This window comes from Dermacentor albipictus, chromosome 6 (genome assembly GCF_038994185.2).
Source record: "Dermacentor albipictus isolate Rhodes 1998 colony chromosome 6, USDA_Dalb.pri_finalv2, whole genome shotgun sequence".
NCBI lineage: Eukaryota > Metazoa > Arthropoda > Arachnida > Ixodida > Ixodidae > Dermacentor > Dermacentor albipictus.
In genome coordinates this window covers 77,950,112-77,977,566 of record NC_091826.1, presented here as the reverse complement: position 1 = coordinate 77,977,566, position 27,455 = coordinate 77,950,112, and the positions used below count along the sequence as shown (strand labels likewise).

The 27,455-nt window shown below is 46.5% G+C and overlaps 1 protein-coding gene across 11 annotated transcripts in view; it reads left to right on the top strand.

Annotated features, from left to right (window-relative positions):
- HUWE1 (HECT, UBA and WWE domain containing E3 ubiquitin protein ligase 1) overlaps positions 1-27,455 on the top strand; it is a 182,475-nt gene that overhangs the window by 145,822 nt on the left and 9,198 nt on the right. For 10 of the 11 annotated variants that reach the window (XM_070540895.1, XM_070540904.1, XM_070540900.1 and 7 more), the window contains 10 exons: positions 2,003-2,232; positions 2,560-2,842; positions 3,112-3,404; positions 6,104-6,417; positions 10,188-10,498; positions 11,002-11,376; positions 14,282-14,568; positions 15,569-15,854; positions 21,579-21,863; positions 25,157-25,309. In XM_070540895.1, coding sequence (XP_070396996.1) covers positions 2,003-2,232; positions 2,560-2,842; positions 3,112-3,404; positions 6,104-6,417; positions 10,188-10,498; positions 11,002-11,376; positions 14,282-14,568; positions 15,569-15,854; positions 21,579-21,863; positions 25,157-25,309 — 2,817 coding nt within the window. The remainder of the gene's footprint in view (positions 1-2,002; positions 2,233-2,559; positions 2,843-3,111; positions 3,405-6,103; positions 6,418-10,187; positions 10,499-11,001; positions 11,377-14,281; positions 14,569-15,568; positions 15,855-21,578; positions 21,864-25,156; positions 25,310-27,455) is intronic. The other variant, XM_070540903.1, reaches the window with a different exon arrangement.

Here is a 27,455-nt window from a genome sequence, read left to right as displayed (position 1 = left end):
ATTTGATATATCCATTTTTTAGCCAACCCCGTTTAAATTTTTAAAAAAAATGCATGCGTTTTTCCAGGTGGTATCGAAAGTGTTTGACGTACGCAATAATTCGATGTATCAGTGTTAGTCATATCGAGGTTTGACTGTATTGCGTCGGTCCCGTCAGCGTCAAATTAACGGAAGTCCGCTGTACTGTTAAGGGGGGACGCGGGGATCAGATCGCGAAAATCGCAAAAAAGATCGATTTTTGGCAACGACGCGTTTCGGTATCTGCAATGCCTAATCTACATTGTATCAAAATGGTTTGACTGAAAACGCGCTAAAAGTGCCCGAAAAAAATTAATTTATCAGTGCGTAGGGCGAGAAAACGGCTTTAAATCGCGTAAAATCACCGCAGTTCGCGGAGCCCTAACTCGTCTTTCCCGCCACCGAACGCCGCCATCTTGGTATCGTTCGAAAGCTCGAAGCTTCGCCATTCCGTTTCCGAATTCTTCGGTCGTCGCCATCTTTTAACAAACACACAAACACAAAAGAAGCGCGGGTCTGCTAGAGGCGGTCACACGGGCCCTGCCATGAAAGCGGGCCTCCGATTGGTTGCCGTACTGAAAGGCGTCTCGCCATTGGTTGCTGCTGCAGCAGCGGGGAAGCTGGCAACCATGGCGGTCCGCAGTTGTCTGCTTTGAAAACCACGCCGGCGTCTTTCTTCGTTTGACACTCGCAGAATTCGGATTTATGAAAGCTCCCAGGTCAGCGATGGATCGTCGCTCGTTCGAAAAGAACTTTTAAATGAAACATGCCTTCGGAAAATGGAAGCGCAAGCCTCCTACAGCGAGAAAAAGACGGCGGCCAGCGGGGGAAGTGGAGAACCCTTTATGCGGGGGAAGTGGAGCTACATACTTTATGGTGACTCAAGGCTCACCAGACGAATCGTCGCACGATTCAGACGCGCCTCGAGCCGCGTTTTGTGTCAGCGGTGACTGCAGAAGCGCAGGCATGCAGTGTTCGCGACTCCCTTCGCGCAGTGTCCACGACTGAGCGGAAGCAGCAATGCCAAGAACAAATTTCGGCCCCTTGTGACTGTGCGTTCATTACTATGCCTGTTTCCGCGATGAACTCTTTGATCGCTAAAGCTCTGTGCCCAAGATGCCAACAGCGTTCCGTGGGTGTACACTGCGATACCAGGCTCGGTCTGGCAGTGAAAATGGTGGTCATGCACTACTCCAGACGGCGCAAGAAAAGGATAAAGAACGCCTGAAGAAGGCATCCAAAGCCCACCAAACAATGAGGCAAAGGTGTAAGAAGATGCCTGACAGCAATGATTCAAAATATTACAGCCCTGGTGCTTTTGAATAAATTTGCAATGCTGCTAAAACTTTGCAGCCAGTTTTCTCAATTGCATTTTTTTTGTCAATCACCTCGCTCGTGGAAAGCGTAGCACAACAATGGCTGGACCGATTTTGGCACAGTTTGTTTTGCTGTGATCCACAAGCTGTGCTTTACTTAAAGACAGTCTTGAAATGTTTCTTTATCTTTCAATTATTTAATTATTTCACAATTACTACATGGCTTCATGCAGTGAAGCACAGTCATGTGCATGTTATGTTGAGCAAAAAATTATTAGCGCACTAAAAAAAAAAATCGAACACTGTCTTGATGTAGATTAGACATCTGGGCAAACATGCAAAGTATTCCCAGCTCCCTATCATGTTTCGTTACTGTGCCAGGCTTTCCACAAGCAAGGAACCTATAAATTCTTATAAAACAAAAACTAATTAACATATCCTAATGAACTTTTAGATTTGTCTCTTTATTGCAATGTGCAGTGTGTGTGCCAAATTTCAGCCCTTTCTGTCAAGAAACAAAAAAGTTAATTCTGATCCCCTCCTCCCCCCTTAACTGCATGGAGCCATCATGGTTGCTTCAAGTGTGTCACCAGTGCAAACATTTTGGGATGAAGAGAGAGGCCTTATCTGTGCTTCTTGCTTGTTGTGCCTTTTCCCTGCCATTGCAGATGTAGAGATTCCCGAGGGCGTGGACCCATCTTTCCTGGCAGCACTGCCCGAGAACATCCGGCAGGAGGTGATAGCAGAGCAGCTGAGGCTTCAGCGGCTGCGCACGCATGCCCAGCAGCAGCAGCAACAGCAGCAGCAGGCGGCAGCCTCCTCTGCCGACGGCACTGCCACCTTCACCGAGGTCAATCCAGAGTTCCTGGCTGCCTTGCCTCCCAGCATCCAGGAGGAGGTGAGGCTCTCCCTTCTTTGGTTACCGTAAATACCGTATGCACTTCACTAAAGGCCGCACTTTTGACTTTGTTGAGAAAAGGTTTAAAGCCGACGGCAAAGTGTACAATTGAGCGAGAAGGTTAACGTTCACTTTGAAACAGTGCAAACGGGGCAAAAGACAATAAAGGAAGCACGTAGGACAAGTGTTATAACAGCAGGCAACACTTGTTTTCCTTATTTGTTTCTGGAAAGGGACCTGATAGACAGTAAAGCAGCCTTTGTTGGTAAGCATAAATTACTGAAGTCAGTGGCACCCAACACCGCATCACCTCTGTGCCCTTTGCAGGTGCTGGCGCAACAGCGTGCCGAGCAGCAGCGGCTCGCCGCACAGAACTGCAACCCTGATGCGCCCGTGGACCCGGCCTCGTTCATTCAGACCCTGCCGCCAGGGCTGCGGCAGCAGGTGCTGGCTGACATGGATGACTCTCTGCTGGCCCTGCTACCGGCAGAGCTGGCCTCTGAGGCGCACTCACTGCGGCGGGAGCTCGAGGCCCGTCACCGGCAAATGCAGGAGCGTTTCTTCTCCTCCCACGGGGGTACGGCTCTTTCACGCATACTCCGGTCGGCAGGTGAGTGGCACCATGAAGCTGCAAGGCTCGTGCCTGCACTCTTTACATACACCCTGTGGGGAATATCTTTGTCTTACAACAATAATCGTCTATCTTGCATGCCTTTCCTTTAACTCAGCATATCTGGTACTTCCAGGTCACAAACAGCATGCGTGTTATCAGTGTGGCATATTATTCTTGACGTGAAGGTAGCGAGTCCAGCGTTATCGTGAAAGGAAATGCAAGCAAACCTCTCGACTGTGTCTGTACCTTGTTTTTCCGACTCTTAGCTGGCCGCATGGGCACCCGCTACACGATCCACACGGTGCCGCACCACCGGGGCCAGTGGACGTGGAACGCGCTGTCCTCCCGGGGCGGCGCAGGTGGCGGCTCCTCTGGCGGTGGTGCGCTGGGCCCGCCGAGCTCTCAGCAGGCTCGTGGCCGACAGCTGCTGGACCACGAGGCCCTGGCCTGCCTGCTGGTGCTGCTGTTTGTGGATGAACCACGGCTCAACACGGGCCGCTTGCACCGGGTGCTCCGCAACCTTTGCTACCATCCGCCCACGCGACACTGGGTTGTCAAGGTCAGTGCCTACGGCATGAATTTGAAGTTCGGGTAGAGGTGTGGCCGCCCATGTAGTCACTGAGAAGCTAGCTTATGCGAGGGAAGCCGGCCGAACGGTGGGCAGGGGTTGTATTTTTCTGACAAGTTTGTTTCATTTTTAGTTGTTTTCGCTTTTGATCGTCGGCTTGGACACATTGCCGTGCGATTAGAAAAACAAAAGTGGTTTGAACCTACACAACACTTCACAATACAGGCTCTGAAGAAGTGCCTTTGGCAAGCACTCTCAAGTCAACTAGAGAAATGCAGAATGTCAGATGCAGTATATAGGATAATACGTGAATCATAGGTGGCATTAAAAAGCGCTTTCACAGTGGTGATAAACTTGCATCACGTCCAAGTAAATTCTGCAGGTTTCATTTTTTTCCTCGTTGCGGGTATCTGAGGAATGCTGTTGTTATGGCGCGTGTATAAGTAAGGGCCGCATATAGTGTTCCTTGACAATTGCGCCCTACTGCAATAGTTTGTGTACGCTTCACTGCATAACACAGCTCTACTGCGCCGAAGCTGACTAAAGATAACTGGCAATTGTGAAATGCAGAGAAGACCCTTGCAGGCTCCAAAGTAAATGTAGCCCTGTACTTGGCAGAAATGGCCCAGTGTGCGTAGTTCCCTGTAGGCTCTAATTGATGCGTACTTATTCAGATGCCTTGCCAGCTTCTCTGTGCATGCTTTCTCCCAATGTTTGAGCAGCGCCTGGCTATTGCAAGTTCCTTTGTTTATTGCAAACTTCGGGTCGCTTGTTGCAGTGAATTGGTTGCTTGTTACAACATGCGAGAGTCCATTTCTCCCTGCACCATTCTTTTTTTAATGGGGTTCCGTTGTGCACTAGAAAATCTGCTCTACTGCTGCCTCACTGTCCACATGGCAGACATGTCACGACCATTTTCATACAGTAACACCTTATTGTGCTTGGACAGGCGCCGTAAGTTACCTTTTCACGATACAATTTTCCAAAGGACTTGTCTGAGCCCTATCCACTCCCTACTGAGTGACAGTGCTCCTGAATCTGTATATATACTTTTTATGTTTTAATCTTGTATGCTTTTGCGTGCACCTGCCCTGCAAGAACCATATTTCAACCTGCGGTGTGTACTAAATAGATAAAATTTAAAACTGAGCGTGCATAAGGTTTGGGGACAGTCTAGCTTGAATTGAAATGTGCAAATATCGAATTTCTCCGTGGCGTGTTGAATAGCACATTGAATATTGTCATAAGTTCATGTGTTGCACGAACTTGCCGTGACCCTGCAGATTTCGGGGTCTTTAACAGGTGGCAAGTCACGCTGAACCTGACAATGAAACGGCTCAGAAGGCACCTGCTCTTTACTGTCGGTGCCAGGCACTAGAGTCACGTGATGCTCTGTCCTTTCGTCAGTTGCGCAGATTGGCCTTACAGTAACCCCCCTGCCATAAAGTCGGTATAGCCCTTTTGCGTTTTGGAGAAAAACTGAAAGCAAGACTTTCACACAATAAATCAAATATTGCCGCAAAACACATGTCTACTGTTAAATTGATGACTCCATTTGTACTCAGTGATACAGAACATCAGTAATTCATTAAGGTATAGTCTGGGATATAAGTCGATTTCTTTTCCAAAAGATATTACTACAAAGTCACCCCTTGACTATATACTGGTCCTTGGGACAACTTGAAGTCATCTGGCAACGTATGTGAGCTGCAGGCCTTTTGGCATCCACATCGTTATCGCCTCCATGTTGAATGATGTGGACAACGTATGGACACTGTTCGACTGGCGTCATCTTCCCTTCTTGCACAGCTATCGTGCCTGCTGTTGTTAAATTCGCGACTACCTGTAAAGTGAGTACTGGTACTCGACGGGCATTTCATTGCGGCGTTAAAAAAAGAGGAGTTGCTTTTGTAACCAAAAGTGGTGGCTTCCACACCAATGTAATGTGGTAGTACTTTACACAACTTTAGTGCAAAGCAATCGCATTTGAGCACATTTTGGAGCCTGCTAGCCTTAAGTAAGTAGGTAATGTGCGGGGTTACTTTCCGGCAAATTGCATTGACGCAGGATTGTAGTACAGCAACATTTCATTGTCGAGAGGTACAAAATGCATTGAATCCTATGGCGGTCGCCGGGGATATGAAAATATTTCGTTGCTGTGAGAATTTCGTTGTCGTGGGTTTCGGCTATACTACAAGTGGGCAGTAGTCAGTACTGGCATACGAATTTGGCGTTCCCTTTAATTAACAGTAGACTGTACTGTATGTCTTGGTTTCTGTGTGCCTACGTTACCGATACCTTGCTATTTTCTTGCCCAAATTAGCAAGCATCAAATTTTGTGGAATTTTGATATTCATCATTTGATTCGACATTCGGCTTTTTTTTTTTTCTTGATTAAATTTGAGATCTACCATTTGGTATTCGCTAACCCTTAGTTAATACGCTATCAGTAGATTCATTTGCAGAGACAGGGCGAACATGAACCCTTGTCAGGGCAAAAGCCAGTTTGCTTTATTGCTGCTGCTCGACAGGCTTTCTTTCTCTGCCCAAGGGCCCCATGATGCAGGAATTGTTAAATGCTTCTACGAGCACCATTACCACTAAGCAAGACAGCACTCTGCAGCCATGCAAATGTTTCTAGCCACCCGCGAAGCATTAAACTCGCATGCCCATCGTTTCCCTGTGCGCAGTCCCTCCTGTCCATCTTGGAGAAGACGAAAGAGAACAAGCCCCTGGAGGCTGCCGGTGCCTCACTGGACAGCGCGGCAATTGCGGGCGCCAATGCGGCCAGCCCCGGCTCGCAGCAGCAGACGGCCCGAGGCAAGAAGCTGAGCAAGGCCCAGTCTGCTGGCCTCCAGCAGCAGCAGCCGTCGTGGCTCTCCATCAGCCTGGACGCCGCGCTGGGCTGCCGCACTAGCGTCTTCCAGATCGTGCGGCACTGCAGCAGCCGCCGCCCCTGCCCACAAGTCACCATCCACCCCCAGGCGTCGCCGGTCGTCTGCCGGTGAGTTCACCTGGCCTCTCGAGCTTCCTGAAAGACTGTGCAATGCACAGAGCTTTCTCTAGAAAATTACTAGAGGGTAATTCCGGGGTTAGGGTCTACAGGAGATGCAAGCACGGCAGGTCAGCTTGCACGGGAACGATGGTACGTGCGTGGATTTGCCTAGCCATCGTCCTTCTGCCTTCGAGTGGCCGTGTGACTTTGCAAAATGATGGCATTCAAGAAAATGTGACATTATAAAAGCAACATTTAGCAATGATTATGCATGTGCACCAAGTCTGCATGTGCACCAATTTTTGCAGGGCACATTATGGTGTTAAGTGACTGTCCTGATCAGGGTTCACAACGATCCCAAATTTATTAGGACAGTCCAGACTTTTGAGTAAATGTCCTTTGTCCTGGCCTGGCCCACTCGGGGACAGCAAAATGTCCCGACTGTTGTTTTTCCAATTGGATAACAAGAAAAATAGACCAGATTTTCTTTTTATCATGCTTCACAGCTCGTTTCCACATTCCTCTTTCTGGTGCTTTAACACCATAGCATTGAGGGCCCGGTGCAACAGAAAATCTGCTGTCGGCGTCAATAAAGTTGTCCGTGAGCAAATATTTCCGTATATATTTAGGCATATGTATATTCCACGCCTTGCCATACAGTCGAACCCAACTATATCGAACCCGCATACATCAAATTCTGTATATCAAACAATTTCTGAAGATGGTATAGTTAGTGAGTATATATAACAAAAATTACGCTAACATCGAACAAAAATAGCAGTGGCTCCCTATATGCCAAACATTAAGCAGCGCAAAAGCAGCGCAAAACGATTTCTTGGACTGTTAAATTTTTTTGATAATTTTTCGTTCCCTACGAGTTCTGGCAGATAGGTTGGCAACTGTACAGTCTTTGCCAACCCTGCCTTGATGAAATCCCCCGACGGCACATCCACCAATGAGTATTTTTTTGCAGCAGCTCCTCAAAAGCTACTTTGAGTATATTGTCCAGCAAGTTGACAATCTTGAACGTCTGTAGATAATGGAATGATGGCATGCAATTGTTGCCCAGTAGCTTCTGTTCCTGAAACCAGTTTTAGTGGCTCATGCATCTTGCCACAGTGCAAACTCAAGTGGGATTAGCTCTAAGGGAGCTTCTTTGGTTATGTGTTTTCACGTTTTTGGAAACACCCCCAAATAAAAACAAGGCTAAAACATTCGCCAAGATAAGCAGTTGTGACTAGTAACTCCCCATGGTGGCTCAGGTACTCTGCTGCCGAGTGCAAGGTTGTGGGTTCAGCTCCTTGCCATGGTGTAACTCCTCTCTTCAGTAATATTTGAAGATTAGGCACTAAAATGTTCAGTGCAATAGCTGTAAGAGCTTGTGATGTGGTGAGCATAATTTTGCCTGATTAGCACTTGTTACTACAGTGGACTGTCTTTAAATGGAACCTCAGGGGACCAGGGAAATTGGTTACGTTTATCACGAGTTCCATTCATTGAAAGACAAGGCTGAATACAATTGCATTAATATAAAAGCAACCAACCATGAGGATGGTGTTCAGTTTAAGAGGCAGTTTCGTGTAAGTAGATTTGTTTAAGTTCCGTTTATCGAGATTCCACTGTGCATCAATAGATGCCCTCTCTTCCTCCTCTGAAAAACTGCAGTGCCAGACCTGAATGCATGGACCACTAGCAGTTCTAAATTTTAGGGTAATAACTTGCTGTGCACGGCCAAGTAGATGCACGAGACGTAGTAAAATACAGACAGGGAAGCTTTTGACTTATTTAGTATACTTATGAGCTGGCTATTCTGCAGCACAAATCTTTGTTCTTGTGTAAGGTGGGGCCTTTCTAATGGACTTGTGGCTTTACATTTACTTGGCCCACCTTCTGGAGTACTATTCTCTTAAATGCATGTGCTGTTTGGTGCTTTGTCTGGAATGGCCTGGCTTCCTTGGAAGGCCTGTGCTTCCGATTGTGCTGCATCTGATTTTCTAAAAATTTTGTATGCATGTGCAATTTGACCCATCATTATGGCTGGCGTTGTCATCATAGCTCCGCTAATTTAAGTGCCCATGCTGGCTGAAAGCCCCAAGTGTAAGCCTGTGTCTGAGCTTGTTCACCAGAACAGTTCTTAAGAAACACCAGCTCGTATTGCTGTGCATTGCTGAAGACTTCAATCTTTGTTTAGAGTACTAGACGAGAGCTGTGAACAACGGATACCCGTGAGAGTAGCCCTTTCAGTGATGTGCGTGTGGGAAACTGGGGTCATGCGAAGCTGCCCGACCACTCAATGCATACTCGTGTCTGATATCAGCTAGACCACTTGTTTTGTGCTATCATCTGCTCTCGTTGGCACTTGTTTGCACTTGTACACTCTTAGAAAAATTCACACCCTTTGGGGCATATCTTGGCCCACAACAATAATCATCATCTGTCTTGTCCGGGTTTCCTTTCTTCAACGCGGCGAGCCCGGTACTTCCCAGTCACGAACGGCATGCGCGTTATCAGTGTGACACAGCATTCTCGACAGGAAAGTAGCGATCACCGAGTTTTCAGGAAAGGAAGCGCAAGCAAGGCAGATGACGATTATTGTGGGACAAATATACACCCCAAAGAGTGCAACCGTTTTAAGAGTGTACCGACTGTCAGCGTTTCCGATTGTTCTGTAAACTGATTGCATGCACGACATGAGTTGTGTAGTACTTTCTGGAAGCCAAGCAGCACCAGCGATTACACTAGAACCTTCGACGAGTCATGCATAAAAGCAGACTCTGCTACATGTCTCTCTCAAATTCTTTGCCTCGGTTTATCGCCATATAAAAGACATGTAGAGCTGCGCTCAAATTTCACATTAGGGAGTATTGTAATCGTTGGTGATTTTTTTTTCCTTATACAGTAAAAGCTCGTTAATTCGAACCGCAAGGGGAAGCCGCTTCACTTCGAATTAACGAAAGTTCGAACTAACGAAAGTGAAGGAGAGCAACAGTACACTGCGATTTGGAAGCAGTAGGGCATGTCAGAAATTTGGCGTGTCAGAAAGTGATGGCGTGTGCCGCGGGCACACGCCATCTTGAAGTCGAAGCTCTGAGTCCGACTGTGCCACACCACCGATGTCCACCGAAACGAACGTTAGCCGAGGCTTAACACCATCATAATGAATCGCGACGGCCGATGCCTCCTAAGCTGAAAACAGACGTACACAACCGATGAAGACTGCCGAGACAAAGACACTGAACATGTGAAGGTGGCGAAGGCCCTGATTCGTTGGTTCTTGATTGCAAGCGCAGCTGCGACATACTTGATTCGCTGTGTTTCGGAGATGGCGCTTGCGGTGCCATCTCCGCACAACATTAGCAGCTGTACAAGATTTGCAAAGCATCCGAGATTCGCAACGGGCATGAAGTCTCGGAGGTTACGTAGAACGGAGAGGCGGCAGCCGCCGCTGCCTTCTGGCTGGCCCCGCATCGGTTAGATTTTTTTCCAATTTTGCCTTCTATCGCCGTTCTCTCCGTTTCGGAGGCAATACAGCCTTGTGTGTAGGCAGTAGGCGCGTTTCTCTGGCCGTGTGCCAAGCGAGCATAGTTCGAATTATCCGTGAGGGAACCTTCTCGCGTTCGAATTAACGGACTTTTTTATACATACACTTCTGTGGAGCTTGGCCGGACCAAATCGTACAGTTCGAATTATCCATAAATTCGAATTATTGAAGTTCGAATTAACGAGCTTTCACTGTATAACAATGAAGGCCTGAAGTATGGAATTTCCTCTTTCCCCAGGCATGTTCTGGACACACTGATCTCATTGGCCAAGAGCTTCCCCGTCCATTTCCTCCCGGAGAAAGTCCGTGGTGGACCACCAGGCGCACCGTCAAGTGGCAAGACAAATGCAGGCGGCACCAGTGTGTCGTGCCGCCCATCATCGCGGTCAGCACCCTCGACATCGGGCATGGCATCACCGCTAGTGGCCGAGCCAGGCAAGGACGGTGACTTCTGGAGCGTCCTGGTGCGGCTCGACTGCAACGCGTCGGGTGTCAGTGCTGGGAAGCGCACCCCCAAGGCGGCACCGCCAGAAGAGGAAGGCAGCGCGGGTGCGTACGCGTTACGCAGGTGTCAATGCATGTCAGTGCTCAGAACGAAGGGTGCGTGTATGCAATTCACGCTAAATACTGTTTTGAAGAAATTAGACCGGTGGGGTAGACTCTAAGAGAATAGGATGTTTTCATAAGAACAAGAGATTTCAGGCAGCAAGCAACTGCTACACTTGCTTACAGAAATCTCCCAAATTGTTCTGTCTCGAATAGCATCGCTGTACCTTCTGCACAACAATGCTGCTTTTGATGATTTTTCTGATCATCTTTGCAATGGCTGTTGCGCTAGTAAAACGTTCTTGCCACTGTATCAACTTGGTCAATGTTCCTGCTGCCTGAAAAAAGGAGCATTAACGTTGAAAAAAATAGTGTAGATAGATGGTTCTGTAGGAAAGCTCGCATGGTGGACAGCAAGGATATTAAAAAGTGCTTGCTACCACCACCCTTGGAACACTTAATTCCCATTGGTTGTTCATCACATGTTTCGACATCTCCATGTGCAGGGTCTTTCGAGTCATCTCCCTTGGCTCAGCTGATCTCACTACTGGCGCACCCCGTTGTGAAACGGAGCTCCGTGCTGACAGACCGCCTGTTGCGGCTATTGGCACTGGTCTCCATGGCGATTCCAGACCAAGAGAAGAACAAACCACCGCCTGCCCCTGCTGCTGCCGCTGCTCCCACTCCTGCAGCAGCTTCTACGTCTAACAACACCGCGCTGGACCTTGACGGGGCTCTGCTGGGTCGGGCAACCGAGGTTCCTTCGTGCTCTCGGCAGGAGCAGCAGCAACAACCACAACAGCAACCACAGCAGCAGCCGCCTTCACAGCCGCCGCCACAGCCGCAGCCGCAGCCACATCACCCCCCCACAGTTGCCGAAGGTGGGTGCACTTGATGCTCCTTCTGCTTGATTGGTGGAATGCGCAGTCTTATCATGGCCGAATCGCGATGTAATAAATATTAATATAAAATATATTACTATAAAGTGATTTAAGTTCGGTGCAGTCCATTTGCAAGGATATCAAGAAGAATGAAAAGTTTGATTGTCATAATCGATCACTCTATGTGGATGGCTGTAAAAAGAAAAAGCTGCTCAACATACCTTTGTAGCTCCGAAACCAAATTTGCCACTTGTGCTAAAAAATAGGCGCTGCATGAAGTAGACTGAAAAATCAAATGTTTATTTATACCTCAGAAAAACAGCGTATCAAGCATTAGCTGCACTGAAATAGTCAGAAATCTACTCTTGCTTTAGCAGGAGTTTGTTTCACAACAGCAGTGTCCAGCTGCCGCGCGGACACTAGCAGCAATAATTTAGCATGCATGAAGTCGGTGAGCAGCTCGATCAACGAGAGTGCACTTCGCGTGAACGTTGGGCTTGGTGTGAAAGATGCGTCATTGGCAATCTCATCGCCTCCATTGCACAACACCGTCGTCTGTTGCGAGAACAATCACCCCAGCGGAGATCTCTGCATAATGAGGCAGCGCTATCTGCACTCAAACCCCTCCACCGAAGCACCACCTGTCTCATCATCAGCAGTGGCATGCTTCTAGAGCTCAGTAATTAGCTGTAATTTTATTGGAAGGGAACAAAAGTCACGGTAATGCTGGCTCGAGGAAGAGAGGGATTGTAACGAATAGTCTTTTACACCGTGTCGTCGGCCAGAGCAGTTTCCAGTGTACAGTCAATGACCGACTTTCCTAGTGCACGATAATTCGGAAGGCTCTTCACGGCACCACCACGTACCCCCTAGAGTCATTGTATAAGAACATCTGAAATTTTGAACTGAGGACGCTTCACTGTCCGATTTTTCTGACTTTTTGCCGTGACAGCAGGTCTGAAACGGCATTAGTCAAAGCCACCACTGCCACCATTTTGGTTATCTCGCTGCCTTGAACCGGCCCTCTGGTACGCAGACCCACTGGCAGCCGTAGCCACCACCACGCCAATACTAGGCCAAACTGCTTCTACGTTCGCTATTAAGCTTCTTGCCGTTCGGTGCCGTGTTCTTTTGTTGAAAGAATTCGCCGCTGTCAGCAATGGCACCGATTCCGCCTTTGTAATCTTCGCGATTGGCTTCGAAGTTTGGAAAACACCTCGCATTCCACAATGTTGGGGGTTTGAAAGTTAGCTTCGCCTCAATACAGCAGTGTTAAGCTGTGAAACATAAGTATTGTGGTGAAGCTTAAGCGTAGGAAGGGGGAAAATGTCACGTGACAGTATGTACTCCTTAGTTATACACCCGTGCACCCATGTCACGTGACAGGCCGGGTTCATCATGATGCTGCATCATGATGAACCCACCCAACCCAGCCAGGAAAGTGATCATGTGTGTGTAGAAGGACAAAATTAGGGCCACATCATGGACGTTCAGAGTTCCTGAAACTTGCATTGCAGGACTGGTGCAAACAGGAGAGGCATTCTGCTCTGGCAACTGCTACGTATGGCCCGCATGAGGGCCCTATCTTGAAAGCGATCTTCTATGGAAGAAAGTGTGTACGTCTAGGCGAAGCGCGCTGTATTCTCGTTTCTTAGTTTGCGTTGAAGCGAGAGGCCACACGAAGGTCAATTCGCTCACTTCTGCTAGCGTACTTCCTCACTCCAGCATTTTGATAGCGAGTTTCCGTGGTCTAGGAGTGAGAAGTGTTCATGTTTGCTTCTGCTTGTGTGACACTGCGCTTGTTAATTTAGTTAGTTAGTAATGCTTACAAGTTTATACGGCCGATAAAACTACTACAGTAAAAGCTTGTTAATCTGAATTTCACAGGGACGCGACGAAAATTTGAATTATACAAAATTTGAACTAATGAAAGTTGAAGAAAAATGTCTCGATTAAGGCGCGCACATAGTCTGACGTAGCGTGAGCGCATGGTACGTCACATTGGCAAGAACTTCTACAGTTCAAGGCGCTGGCGCAGCTGACGTAACCAGACGCAGCCAACATTGTCCAACGCTGAGGTGGCTCTTGGGAAAGGGAGAGAATGAACCTGCAACAGAGGCCTTGGCCATGACTGGCCAGGCACGAACCCATCTCTCTCCAGTCAGGCCCTCGGGCCTAAACAAAGGGCTGGCACTGGAAGAAGCAAAGCTGCGCGGCCCGCGCTGCCATGCCAGTGTTGCCAACATGCTCCTGCGCACTAGCACTCTCACCATGCACGAGGGTGCGCAGTTCGAATTACTGGTGGCAGTGCAGATTTCAGTGTGAATTAGCAGGATGCGTTACATATTGCTTTTGATATATTGTTGGACGAATCGTGGCAGCGACTTCGAATTATCCGAAATTTCTTATTAGCGAGTTGTTAATTAACGAGCTTTTACTGCATCCTTACTTCGTGTGGCTGTCTACTGCTATCGCAATCGATGCTTTACATTTCGGGCAAAACTGCGTCTTTTTTAAGAGAAGGTTGCAGTTCTGTATGAAAGTATGAGGTGCATGCTATTACAAAGGACTTCTTTTGTTACCCAAAGGGGGTGCGCATTACAATCGAGGGTGCGTTAGACTCGAGTAAATACAGTACCCTTGGTGCATGGTGTATCGCTATGATACGCGATAATTTTGACACATGAGATTACAAAGAAGCATTGTTTTTCTTAGAAAAGTTAAGGCTGGTTCAGGCAGACCTGGCCTAAACAAAGGCTTGTCCAATTTTTCACAAGAAAATGAAAAATAATGCAGCAAGGAGTTGACCTCGATTTCCTGGCAGAAGTGATGTACCAAGCATGCTCAATGCCACCAACTTCTTGTAATTTGCTGTCTGAAATATATGGAACACTGTTGCATGCAGCGCTGGCATCATCAGTCGCGGCTGCATCAGCAGCAGCAGCTGCAGCCGCATCATCGACAGTGCCACTAGTTGTGCCAACTGCACCCGTGGCACCAACACCCGTGGCGCCAACACCCGTGGCACCGGCACCCACTGCTCAGGCACCTGCAGTTTCAGCACCTGCGGCTTCAGCACCTGCGGCAGAAAAGGCTGCCCCAAGCAAGCCCATGGAGGTTGTGGCCATGGAAGACGATTCTCCGCATGTAGAGAGTGTGGTGCTTGAACAGCATCTCAAGCTTGCAGTTGAGGTGGGTAGTCATCATCATCAGCAGCAGCCTGTCATGTCCCCTGCAGGTTGCCACGTGTGTCCTTTTCTAGCGCAGCCATGGCTTCACATGGCTGTCAGCTCTGCTTAGCTCATAATGCAGTCCACGCACCCTGTTTTAGAGATCATCTGCCAGCATGTGCAGAGTCGGCGTGTTAAGATGGCGTGGCATGTGCAATGTCTCCCTGCAAGTTTACTACTGGAGGTTGTGTAATCTCATGTAATTCTGAAACATGTTAAAGCAAGTGAGAGGCAGACGAAGCATTCGCTTCCAGCTGTCGGCGCTTTTCGTGAAAGCGTCGTTCCGCTGCAGGCAACACTATGAGCCGCGGGTCTGGGTTCCTTCACTTCATGCAGCCAATGTTAAGATACAGACATGGCATGAAACCATATTTCACGTCACCATCTCACAAGAGTAACATTCTCTCTCTCTCTCTCATTCAACTTTTTCCTGAAATGTTGAGGGGCCCCTTCTGCGTAAGGAAAATTAATCTACAACTATACTTACTTGCATAAAAAGTCTAATTTCAATATAAAGAAACTTTGATATAACAAAGCGAAAAGCCAATTTACCGAATTTGTTATATTGAGATTTAACTGTATTGGAAAGTGGAGTCATGATTAGACACTGTCTCTCCAATTGCTCAGTTTGTTATTCTTTCATGAATGAAGAAAATGCAGTTGTAATGAAGTAAGTAGCATGACTTGGGTGGACTATAACTAAGGTGTTCAATTCACACTGGTCAGCCTAGTGAATAATTCAACTGTGATGTTTATCTTTATCTATGCTGGCTCCCCATAGGGTCCCACCTAGTATAACTAAGAATTTTCACAGTTGCTGGTGGTGCTGAATGGCTGACCTGAAGGTTGCCCTAGAAAAAGTGACGCCGTTCATTGGCGGAGTCTGCAGCCGAATAAACATATCAGTTCTGTGGTTGCTACACAGTGTTCTTTGCCATGTGTTGTGCCTGTTCTATCCCCAGACGCTGACATCCAAAGCTTGCTCAGAGGAGGGCCTGGAAGACGCCACGTCTCTGCTGGTGCGGTTGTCGCGTGGATGCCCCTCTGCGCGGCAGGTGGTGCTGCGGCTGCTGCTCGAAGGAGCGCGGTCGCTGGGTGCCACTGTCGAGGCCTCCATCGCTGCCTTGCTGGCCGAGCTGAGAACACTCAATGCCCGCCTTGCCTCTGAGCGTCTTGCCCTGGAGGAGAACGAGCGGGACGACGCCTATGCAGCGGGGCGAGGTTCTACTGTGTCCTCGCCGCAGCCTGGTGAGTCCTCTGGGGTTGCATGGCGCCCGCTCCCCTTTTTCACTGCTGCCGTAACAAGACGGTGACGCTTGCATCACAGGATGGCCAGTGCTACTCATTACGGGCAGATGGGTTCACTCTCCTGGTTTGCCTTAGTGCGGCTTGGTTTGAGTAGGCGTTTGTCACGCTACAGTTCCGTGGTACGTTGCCCAGTCAGACGGAAATGAACAAATGTCGATTTCTTTTTCTTCTCTGCAAACCCAACTTCACCGTATTCTTTAGGCTTCTCCACATGCTTTAATGTAGGGGTGTGGGAATACACTTTAATATCAGTCAATCAAATTGAATAGTGCACATTTAAGTACCCTATCTACTCGATTCTGAACACCCCCTTTTTCTCGCGATCGCTATGCCCATAGTGAGGGGGGGTTCTTAGGTTCAAAAAATCTAGAATGACGCTTCCTTCTTTTCGCAGTGATATCACGAGATGGGGGCAAGAAATAACATTTTTATTTGGGAACATTCAAAAGAGATACCTAGACGCAGCGCTTGTGTGGGTTCATAAAGCAACGGGCAGCCGCGAAACTTGCCGAGCCCCGCCGATACAACAGGCTGATATTTATTGGAGTCGCTTTTGGCCGGTTTTGAGGAGGGGGCTTAGTTTTTGGTGTTCTGTGCTGCCGTCTGTCGTGTAGTCTCAGAAGGCAGCAACGCAAAACATGGCCGCCTGGATCGTCGCGTTACAGTGGGGAACTCTCGTCATGCGCGCCGATCCAGGTGGCCATGCGCAAGAAGCCGCTGATCGCGCCGTTGACGCCGCACCCCCTTGGGACTCGGGACAGTTCCGGCTCGACGACAGAGGGAGTAATACCCCTGTCACACGGGAAGATTTAATGTAATTCGAATGGAATGGCATTCGATGCATCAAATGCCATTCGGTCTCTTGCGGTCTCTTGGTGCTACACAGTAAAATATAATAGTATTGACAAATGATAGCAATGACGATCTAGAACAAAATTTGTGAAATTCAATGAAATGTTGGGCCTATTAAACGCGTTTAAGAACTTGTGCGAGTACTTTTAAAACGGACAAAAACATTTTGACACTAATTATTCGCAACTAAAAGCACTTTGATCAACACATCTAATATGGCCGACCGCCGCAACAGACTCCTGATGCAAAGAGTAATGGCGCTTGAGCACAGCCCGTGGTGAAGTGTCATGGCAGCAAAAACAATTATTCCTTTCTATAAGTCTAAAGAAATATCTTCTGACTTTGCTGATGCACACATTATTTTTCCGCGTTGCATGTCGCTGTTGTCAATCTGGGATCAAGAGTATGCATTCGGTTCGATATCGAATGCGATTGAGTTCCCCTAACTCATTCGATGACAAATGTCATTCCATTCGAATTACATTAAATTTTCCCGTGTAAATCCCGATTAGTGGGATTATATGTGAATACCATTTGATTAATAAAAACATTAAACATTAAATCAATAACGTTAAAACAATAACATTAAATCTTCCTGTGTGACTGGGTATAAGCATGCTTGGCAGCCTTGGCTACACGCTCTTCCTTGCAAAAAAGGGCGTGCTTAGATTCACATGCAAACTGTTTTCCATATTTTTTTTGTGAAAATAGCAGGAGTGCTTGGAATCGCTAAAATGTGGTGGTGAGATTCATAAATTAAATATCTACTTTGATTTTTTTAATACAATGAAATCCTGATAATTCGAAACCTCTTAACTAGAATTGACAGATAACTCAAGCTGTTCTGTTGGTCCCTGTAAAGTTCTATCTGTGTATTTGAATAGAGAAAACATGCCACGAATTCGAACTCCAGAAATGACAGTGGGACATAGCACATAGACGTCATAAAGAACAGATGGAAACAACATTATAGTGATGTATGATGTACAATTATTTCGAACTTTTTGGTATAGGCGTGCGAATACTCGTATATTCGAATCAAATAGTAGCCATTACAATAATTTAACTCGCGGATTGGTTATCCACTACAGCTGAACGTGATCAATGTACCAGTAGCTCGTAATGTATGGACTCGCCCTTAAAAACGCTCAAAAATTAACTGCACTGAAGGTGACGTTCGCAAACCAGTAGTATGCAGTGCGTCGTTCCTTTCTTGTATTGAGCTAATGATAGTGCTTCAGAATGCACAATTTAGATGTGGCTATATGCATCAGTAAAGCTGGTGCAGGACTTGGCTGGTCGGCACCACGTAGCACGGCCAAACTGGAGCACATGCGCGTGCACCTGCACTTCAGGCCTGTCGTGTACATGGCAAATGTGCTATACTCGCTACATGCGCTACCAGTAGGCTATGGGGACCATGGCACTGTAGCTAGCCAGTACAGTTGCATGTAGCTGCGTCTAAAGGCTAAACCCCATGAGCGCGACTTTGTGCACGACAGCGATGGCTTTGAGCGACGGATCGGGCCGTCGCTTGAACAGATCGCACGGTCTTGCCGTGCGATCGCTCGGTTCTGCAAATATAGAATTCGTCGCCCGGGAGTGCTATTAGCCCCGAGAACGAACATGAGCGGCGCTGCGAGCGCCGCTCGCGTGACGTCAGGGAGGGGACTCGCGCCTGTCGTCTGCTACAGTTCGTGCGTTGTACGGGCGCTTTCTGCGGTGTTTTCGTTTGTTCGCCCTCGTTCTCTCTGCTTGTATACTTATGGTGGTCGTCTCAAATATATTTTTATGACGTCTTCCTTTGCGAACATTTATTCAAAGAGCTAATTTCTTAGACAACAATGCAGCTCTCGAAGGCAACGCTACAGTGCCAGCCGAAGCGACGCAGACCAGCCCATTGCGGGTTTTTCATACGCGGATAGACAATCGCAAAAGCATAGCCTATAGGAATCCAGTTATGATACCATACCTGCCGCGGTGCAAAAAGTATGTCACAAAGCTGGCTATATATGACTACTACAGCAGTTACGTTGATTTTATTCCGCTAAAACAGGTTTGCTCACGACGAGTAGTTCATGGTATAATGTCGAATTTTTGCATTTCCTCACAGAAACGCTCGGCAGTAGCACGGTGACTTAACTAATACTGGAGCTTAGATTCTACACGCCTCACTTGCTTCTTTAACTGCTTGTCAACATTAGGCGGTTCTTCACGTGTTTATTTTTTTTAAGCAGCGGAAATTTGAAGTAAAGTTAATGAAGGCTTACAGCTATTTACAGAGTACAAATAGGAATGTACCAATATATATTCCCTTTTCCGTGCTACACGTTCAACTCACCTCTTTAGAGCGCGTTTGTTAATGATTAATAATGCATGTTATGTTCCTCTTTTTTTGTCTATGTTACCAAGTGAATATCATTTATTTATTTCAATGCCGCAGTGTGTTTTGCATTGTTATCGTGGAAATATTTCACTGTGCTTTCATATATTGTATAACTGCAATGTTTTATGGCCACTATATAGATGTAATTTATATGGCGCTTGATGTGTTACCCCATGCAGCCATATTGTACCTAAGAGGGTGAGATTACCTCAAGCCGCGTCTGTGCGGCTTTTTTCCCTCATCCACCTCCATTTACCACTCCTCTGTACATGTGTGTGTGTAAACGGAAATTAATAAATCAAATCACATCAAACTCACTTGAGAAATTTACTGGTGCTTGTTGCTTAAGGAATATACATGACGAATCTGTTTGGCAAACTGACACAGGCTGCTCGGCCCAATTTTTTTAGTGAAGTATGACTGCTGGACCACATAGCTGTAGCCAGAAAGCAGTCGAAGCGTCAATGACTAGTAGTATGGGACATATTGAAGATATCGAAATTCCCCCTGTGGAGGGTCAGAAATCAAGTGAAAGTATATGCAAGGCTTGTGGTGCTTTCTTTATGAATGTTTGCGATTGGATTGGAGTAAACTTAAATTAGCCTGCAAGGTTCTCTTTAAAGTACCGACGAAGTGAATAGTTATCCGTTTGTATAATTAAATAATGCTGGATCGAGACATGGTGAGACAAAAGGTGCTTGAATTTTCCTTTTGTAGGCAATCTAAGCTGCGTAGTAGTAGCTCGAGAATACTTTAGCCATTCCAGTTGGCACTGTAAAAAAATGCTTTATGGTTTTAATTCGAAGTTGAAGTGAACTGATGGGTTTCGCGAACATAGCGTGCCTCGCCATACGGACAGTCGATTGCTACCGTTACGTGATCAGGGGTGGGCCATATTGTCGATAAAGGCTACTGAGGGCCACTATGATACATTTCATCACTTTCAATTGAGTGGCTGTCGATCTAAACAACGAAACTTTTCTCTCAGGTGATTGCTACTATGGTGTTTGTGAATTAACTATGTAAATACTCTACATGACACGCCGTCGTGTTAGCAGCCATGAGCAATTCGTTTTTTGGAGGCCTGTTTCAGAGGGGGATGAAAGTAGCAGCAAACATTTTCATAAGAAATGCGCGCCTAACTATTTTTTTACGCATTAATGAATGGCCATATTTGAATAGAACAACACAACAGAGTAATAGGAATCATGATGACAGCTTCGCTGGGCAGTGTCTTTCTAATATCGGATAACATGTTGACGCCAATTACCAAATTTTTCTTCCACGTAAAATGCAATACCTCTCATAGCTAAATACTAAAGGAATGTTAAGTGTTTAGCGAAGCATCATACATAACTTTGCGCGTTGAATTTGCAGATATTCTCTTTTTAGTCAAAATTTACCGATAGACACGGCGCATATATGCATTGCAAAAACTTGTAGACCCCTTTAACGCTACTTAGCTTGCGATATCCAAGTCGCAAAGTTTCTCGACTCACACGCTTTTGAAGAAGAAACTGTGGTTAAGGTATTGCAGCTGAAAGAAGCCGACTTATTCTTCAATACGTACGGCTCGAGCCACCTATACCCTAAGCATACACGAAGGGAACGAGCGCGCGCGGCAGCCGAGCGAGCCGGAGCGAGCGGCGTCCTGGCCGTGACGTCACTCGCGAGAGGGCGCCATTCCTCTTTCTCGGGGCTAATGACCGACTAGCCAATAGTAGGCAGCCGGAACGGGATGTACATTAGTGGCGTACTACCGGTTTGTGCACGTGCGCGCTTCTCAGTATACAAACAGAACAAGCTAACTACGGAATTTTGATATGCAAACGAAAAAAAACCTACTGCAAGACCTTCAGAAATATTTTATGTTGCTTTGTACAGCCAAACAAATCAACTTAAATAATTATAGTAAGTGCCACGCCAGGTTTGGGGTGCTAACTCGATCCCCTAATACCGGCAACACTGGAGAGTCATCGTGCGAAGCAGTCGCTCGCTTGGAGTTTGACTTCTGGGTGACGAGCGAACGCAACAGCCATGTCGATCGCATCGCTTGTCGCGCAAAAAGTCGCTTGCATAGGGTTAATACTTTATGTGCAGCATAGATACCGTGCCCACTGCAAGGTGCCAGAACGAACCTGCTCGCTGTGGCTCGCTAAGAACCACCATGTGAACTGACATCCATAGAGGCAAAACGCGAAAACACTCATTCATTTAGGTTTAAATCCAAGCTGGAGAAACCTGATTGGTCACAATTGACCCAGAGCCCTCTACAACTGCTTTACACAATCCACTGTGCATATTTGGGACGTTAAACCCCACAATTCAATCATAATTACTATTTCACTCAGTTGACAACAGACTAGCATCTTAAAAGTACAATGCATTGTCCTTGTCTTGACAGTGGCTCTCGTTTGTTACCGCAGGCACGTCAGGCATCCGGACAACGGCAGGCACCATTCAGGACCGGTTCACACATTCAACGGTGGTGATCACAGCACCGGGTGGCTCCGTGGCCGGACCTGGAGGTGCACCCAGCAGCCGCCTTCCTAAGGGTGGCCGCGAGTTGCAGCTTCCCTCGATGGGGGCGCTCACCTCGAAGATGTCCTCACAAGCGTTCTTCCTGCGGGTGCTCAAGGTGGTCATCCAGCTGAGGGAGGCGGCACAGGGCAGCCTGCTGCAGCAGCAGCAGCAGCCAGCAAGGAGGAGGCGTGAGTGGCCGTTGCACTTGCTCTTGTGCACATGTTGCTTGTTTATTTTCATACTCTCGGAGCCCGAAGGCATTAAAGAGAGGAGTGGAGTTGCAACAGCATTTTTTAAATAATTTTCTTTTAGCTTGTTTTCCACAAAGCCACTTCAGTCTTGAACAGAGCTAAAAAGTTGCGCAGTAGATAAGTTCTCCCGGCAAGTTATTTAAACTACAGTTGAACCTTGTTATAACAGTCCCATCCAACAGGAAGGTGCCTTCATTTTATATCCTATACCCGTTATAAGCGTACACGTTTGTTACAAGCATTGGATACAATGATTGTGTAGGCACACGCACCTACAGTAGCAAAACAAAATTTAATCATATCAGCTTTAAACAATTTGCAATCGGTTCTATGTGAAAGAAATAGAAAGGTCATGCCACCAACGGACCAGCAGAAGGTCTCCTCTAGATTTGACAGCCTCCTGATTGTTTGCTGTGTCGATACATGGCACATGAATAATTCTAAAGTACAAACACTTGCTTTCCACTGTTAACACTCGACCATGTTATGTGTCACACGAGATAAGGCACTCGGTTTGCTGGAGTAGCTTGCTGGCTGCAAGCTAATTATACCTGGCGACCGAAATGCACAAATGTCAAGGATGTGCTGTTTCAAGTTGCTCTTACCGAGCATTTGACATTTCTGCTGCCAGAATACGTGTCTTGAGCTGGGAGTAGAAGAATGTCTGCTTCATTGTAGCAGTAGTCTACTTGTTCAAACAAAGCATATTATAAAGCATGTGTTCGTTATGTTGAGATTCAACTGTGTCTGAAATGGCGATTGTTCAGAGGCACCTGCATTGTTCCTAGTTTGGTGACACAGCGATGCGATTATGCTTAGCAAATACTGAACGAATATAGATGTTGTTTGCGTAGGTCTCCAGATTTTTTTGCAAATGTTCACAGAAAGTAAAGTATGAGTTGAAGTTTACAACCTCGCCTCTGCACAAAAAGTATGATATAATTTAGAATATTGGCTGACTGACAGCCATGAGCTTAAGGGGGGAGGCTACACTTGAAATACAACTTTTTTATTTGTGGACAGATCTCAACGAAATTTTCACACATTGTGTATTTTAATATGCAGATTCTAAAAATATAATTAATTTTGCCATAGGATAAGTAGTTTCTGATATACTCCAAATGCATTGTATAAGCTGAGTCCTTTGTTTGGAGGAAAATTAGCTTCTAAACAGAAAACCCTAACACAGTAATTTGAGTATAAAGACTATCTAGGATGTTCAGGGAGTGCCATAAGGTATTATTCAATGTTCTAGGCTAATCTGAGCAAGAGTTAGAGCTCATCAAAGTTGTGAGAAAAAAATGCCATCTTGACATGTCAAGCATGTGACCCATTTCAAAAACTTTTTGAGAAGAGTGCTGCTTTTAAAAGGTGCATATTGCTTACTGCATACATTTATCTTTCTGGCAAAAAAAAAATTATGTTGATAGCTGAAATAGGACAGAAGCTATTTTACCTCCAAAATTGGAAGTCTGTCGGAATTGTTGTTTTGAGAAATCAAGGAAAAACGTTCTGCAACATCTTTATTGAGAACATACCAATAAAATCTCAAGGAAATTCACTAGGGGCATAATCTGGATACATCCTATCTTTTTGCCGCTTTTTGGCCAGCTTCCTTGCGCTCAAAGAGGCTTCTTGCTGGAGTTAGCACTTCGAAGGTCCGGCGCTCCGGACGTTTTCCGGCGCTCGCTGCGCGCTCGCTACTTTCTTCAGTCGTGAAGGAAACGGTGCCTGCACGATCTGTGCCAACACGCGTGGCGTGGGCGGACGAAGTGTTGACGCTAGACGCGCCAGTTTGCAGCTCGGAACTCGATCCGGTAGAATTTCCAGGCAGACCAGCAACCGGCAACTCCGCGAGTATGACAGGCCTAGCCGCCTTCCGTCGCGCATTGACAGCCGCTAGACGACAATCTTTTCCAGCCATCCGGGCAGCGAAATGAGCATCTTATCAAACGTCGCGAAGCAAGCGGCTGAACAAACGTAGACAGCGGCGCGATGAAACAACAGATAAACAAACGTAGCGAGACGCGAGCGAGAGCGGTCGAGCGCGCGCCGACGAGCACCGGACCAATAGGAGCGAGGCGCGCGGGGGTGTGCGCGCTTTGGCCAATCGGCGGCACGGACGCATCCTCCAGAAATGACGCGATAGCGTCGGTTTCCCTTCACCGACGCCATTTTGAACTGTTGCAAAATGCGCACAAAGAAAGCAGCTTCAAAACAAGTGCAAGATGGGGGCATCGGCCACCGCGTTCGCAAATGGTGACGGCGCGAAGTTTGAACATTTTTTGACCAAATTTTGCTGATTTCGCGTTCACCCTGGCCCCTTTAAGCGCAATTTTTTATTATTTTCCGATTAAATTTAGCTTCTAGATTTCGCGGAGGGATTCTTGAATATATAAACGTAGCGAAAATACACTTTTCCGAAAATCGACTTTTTTGTGATTTTTTGCCGTTTCAAGACCCGCGTCCCCCCTTAAGAACAGTCAATGCATTCTACAAAACAGCTATTTGCAGATATAAACTACAAGACATGAAAGCAGCCCGAAGTTGTCAATGGAAATTCGTCCAATGTTGCAAAGCTTTTAAGCAGCAGTGCTTGTGGCATGCTAAATAGAAGAGCCCAAAAGACCGTGGTCAGAATATTACGTGCTTGTTATCTGACAGGCTGTCCAGTCAAGTAGCAGAAAGAGTTTTAACACATTGCTTGGGTGCGCACACACACACACTCACACACTTACGTGGACATTTGGCATCAAAAGTTGACCATGTGTGGGTTGCATGAAGAAGTTGGAATTTCCCAACAGTGTGTGCCCACGGTCAGTAAAAACTGTACAACACTTTTTGTTGACACATGCCGTACTTGGTGACGACCTGAATACAAACTCTGCCAGCGAAACTGCACTGAATCTACGCACTATGCCCCGGTTGCACTTTGAAATCTAGTTTCTAAATGATGCTGGCATTGAAAGATGCCAAAAGTTCCTGAACGCCGGCCCTAACTGTGGAAATGTTCAGCCTTTTCTCCGATTGCACGGTCCGTAAACTTTTGATGCCAACTGTACAACGTGGTAATGCAAGATGGTTTCTGTCGTGCATCTGTGGCTTGCTTTCAAGGCCTAGTTTTCCATGTGAGTAGCTCACATGGCATGATCGTGAGGGCAGAGAGGTGTGGCTGTTCTGACTGGCCACTTAGCACTGCCGTGTCTGTGTGTGCGTGTGTGTGTGTGCAGTGTCGGGGGCGTGCGACATTCCCGCGTCAGCAGAGCCCCTGGCCTTCTCGTGGTCAACAGACTCGTTCACCACCAGCACGCCGCTTGCCGAGCGCACGGCCTGCCCAGTGCAGCCTAACGCCAACAACCACATGGATGTCGATGGGGCTGGCGGTGAGCGCTTACATAAACCTTAGGCGGGAGTGGGGTTGGGGGGAAGGATTCTTTTTCTTCTGTTCATTGCTGTGCCAGTACGAGCAGCTTGTTGCTTTGTCACCTTGCTGTTGTTAATGCCGTAGAGACTCCTACAAAAATTGTGGCTGCAGAAGGCGCCTGAGAACACAAGAGACAAGCGAGGAAATCAAGAAGCACCTTGTGACCTTCCTGGTATCTGTGCTTGTCTATGTGTCGTCTGGCACTGGAGACCATAGATGCTTTGCGACCTTCTCGATCTCTGTGTTTGTCCTTTGTCTTCTCTGGCACCTTTTCAGATATAAGCAACTAGGCCAACAATATGTTTTGTACAAAAATTACTATGGCGAACTCGGGCGCCACATCGCCTTGGGTAACTGCAAGTGAGGGGCCTCAGTCAGCACAGGAATGATGATTAGTACATGTACCCTAAACTTTGTCCTTCTGGCTTCAAACGACTTTTTGACTTTGCGAATTGCTCCTTTGCAAAACCATAATTAAGTTAGGAGTGTAGCAATTTGTGATGATTGCACAAGTGTGAAATGACTAATTAATTGCCTTGCTGCTGTGTTTAGAAAACTGATTGCTTACAAATTTAGAATCGTAAAGTGTAATGATGTCGCAAGAATGTTTGAAGCCACAGGCCCTAAGATTGGACAAATCCATGTACAGTGTAACCTCGTTCATACATTACTTGCTGTTGCCTTTTCCCGACTTCTACGTCACGTTTCTGCAGTCCCAACCTAAATCCCATTAACTACTATGTATTATGTTCCCATTTGAACGTTGAACACAGCGATTATGTAAATTTAGCTGCGCAGAGGAAAATTCGCTCTTTCACGTTGCTACAAAGATGATTAATGTACCTGTTGCAATAAGTGATGCAACAGACCAATGATTGCTGTAAGAAGCTGAAGTTGCACAAGGCAGGGAAGCTGCACAAACATATTGGAAGGAAGCGTGCACACAGCATTTAGCGAAGCACCCAAAGCAGTGTGCACGATTTAAAACATATTCAGAACCACGTACACAGTCAAATCTAGCGAGTGAAGGGCTACATTTATTTTGGGGCCGGCAAGGTCTTGCATGTGTTGCATAATCGCTAGTTCTCTTTAGTCAGCTTTGCCACAGTAGAGCTGTGTTATGCAGTGAAGCATATCAAGAGTGGAAAGGGGCCACTGTCGCAGAACATTGTACGTGTTTCTGAATCATACAAGCACAGTACAAGTTGCAGTACAAGCGTTGAGGCGTCAAATAACTGTACTGGCAGCTATACTGAGCTGTTACTGGTGTGGCAGTTTACAGCCTTCCTCACTGTTACGTTTTGCCGGCTGTTATGTTTTTTCCACGGTCTCTTGAAAAATATATGAACGGGGTTCTACTGCCTAGTAAAACTGTGTTAACTCGAAACTGTAAAAACAGGAAAAAACTGTTGAGATAAGCAAAATCACAAATAGAAGCAAGTTTTCAGTTGTGCTTTGTACCGCCAAAGTGAAGATATCGTTGAAACAGCGTGGAGCCATATCTTTGGTTGCAAACTCTCAAATTCAACAAAATGAAATGCTCTTCCTTATAGAAATCTTTTTCCCGATTGCCCGATGATTAGGAATACCTTATACCCCCTCCATGGAAGGAAACGTCGTTGGCGACTGCTTATTTGCACAAAAGGTTGAATTTCAGTTTACCAAAATTTCTATATAATGAAGGGCAAACTTTAATTACTTTATCATATCGAGGTTTAACTGTACTTACAGTTAACAGGGTTTATAGCTATATGCCATTATTAGGGGTGTGGGAATACAGAACATATTTCTAGGTGAATATTGAATGGATTATCAGAATTTTTCACAAAATTTTCTTTCTTTACCATGCCTATAAAATCGATCAATTTAATCAACAGTTTTTCTGCACGTTGTTATACACTTCTGTTGGCATTCTTCTACTAGCAACATCATGCATCCTCTGAAATGACTGAATTTCAGCTATTTATCATATTTGACCATGTTTGACCAAAAGGTGTGCGTTTGAGCTGGGCAGACACTGTATTCGTTCATTGTGAGCTACCATACTTTGGCAATCTTCCTAGGGCAGGCAGAAAGTGGGCATTTTTCATCAATGAATTGACCTG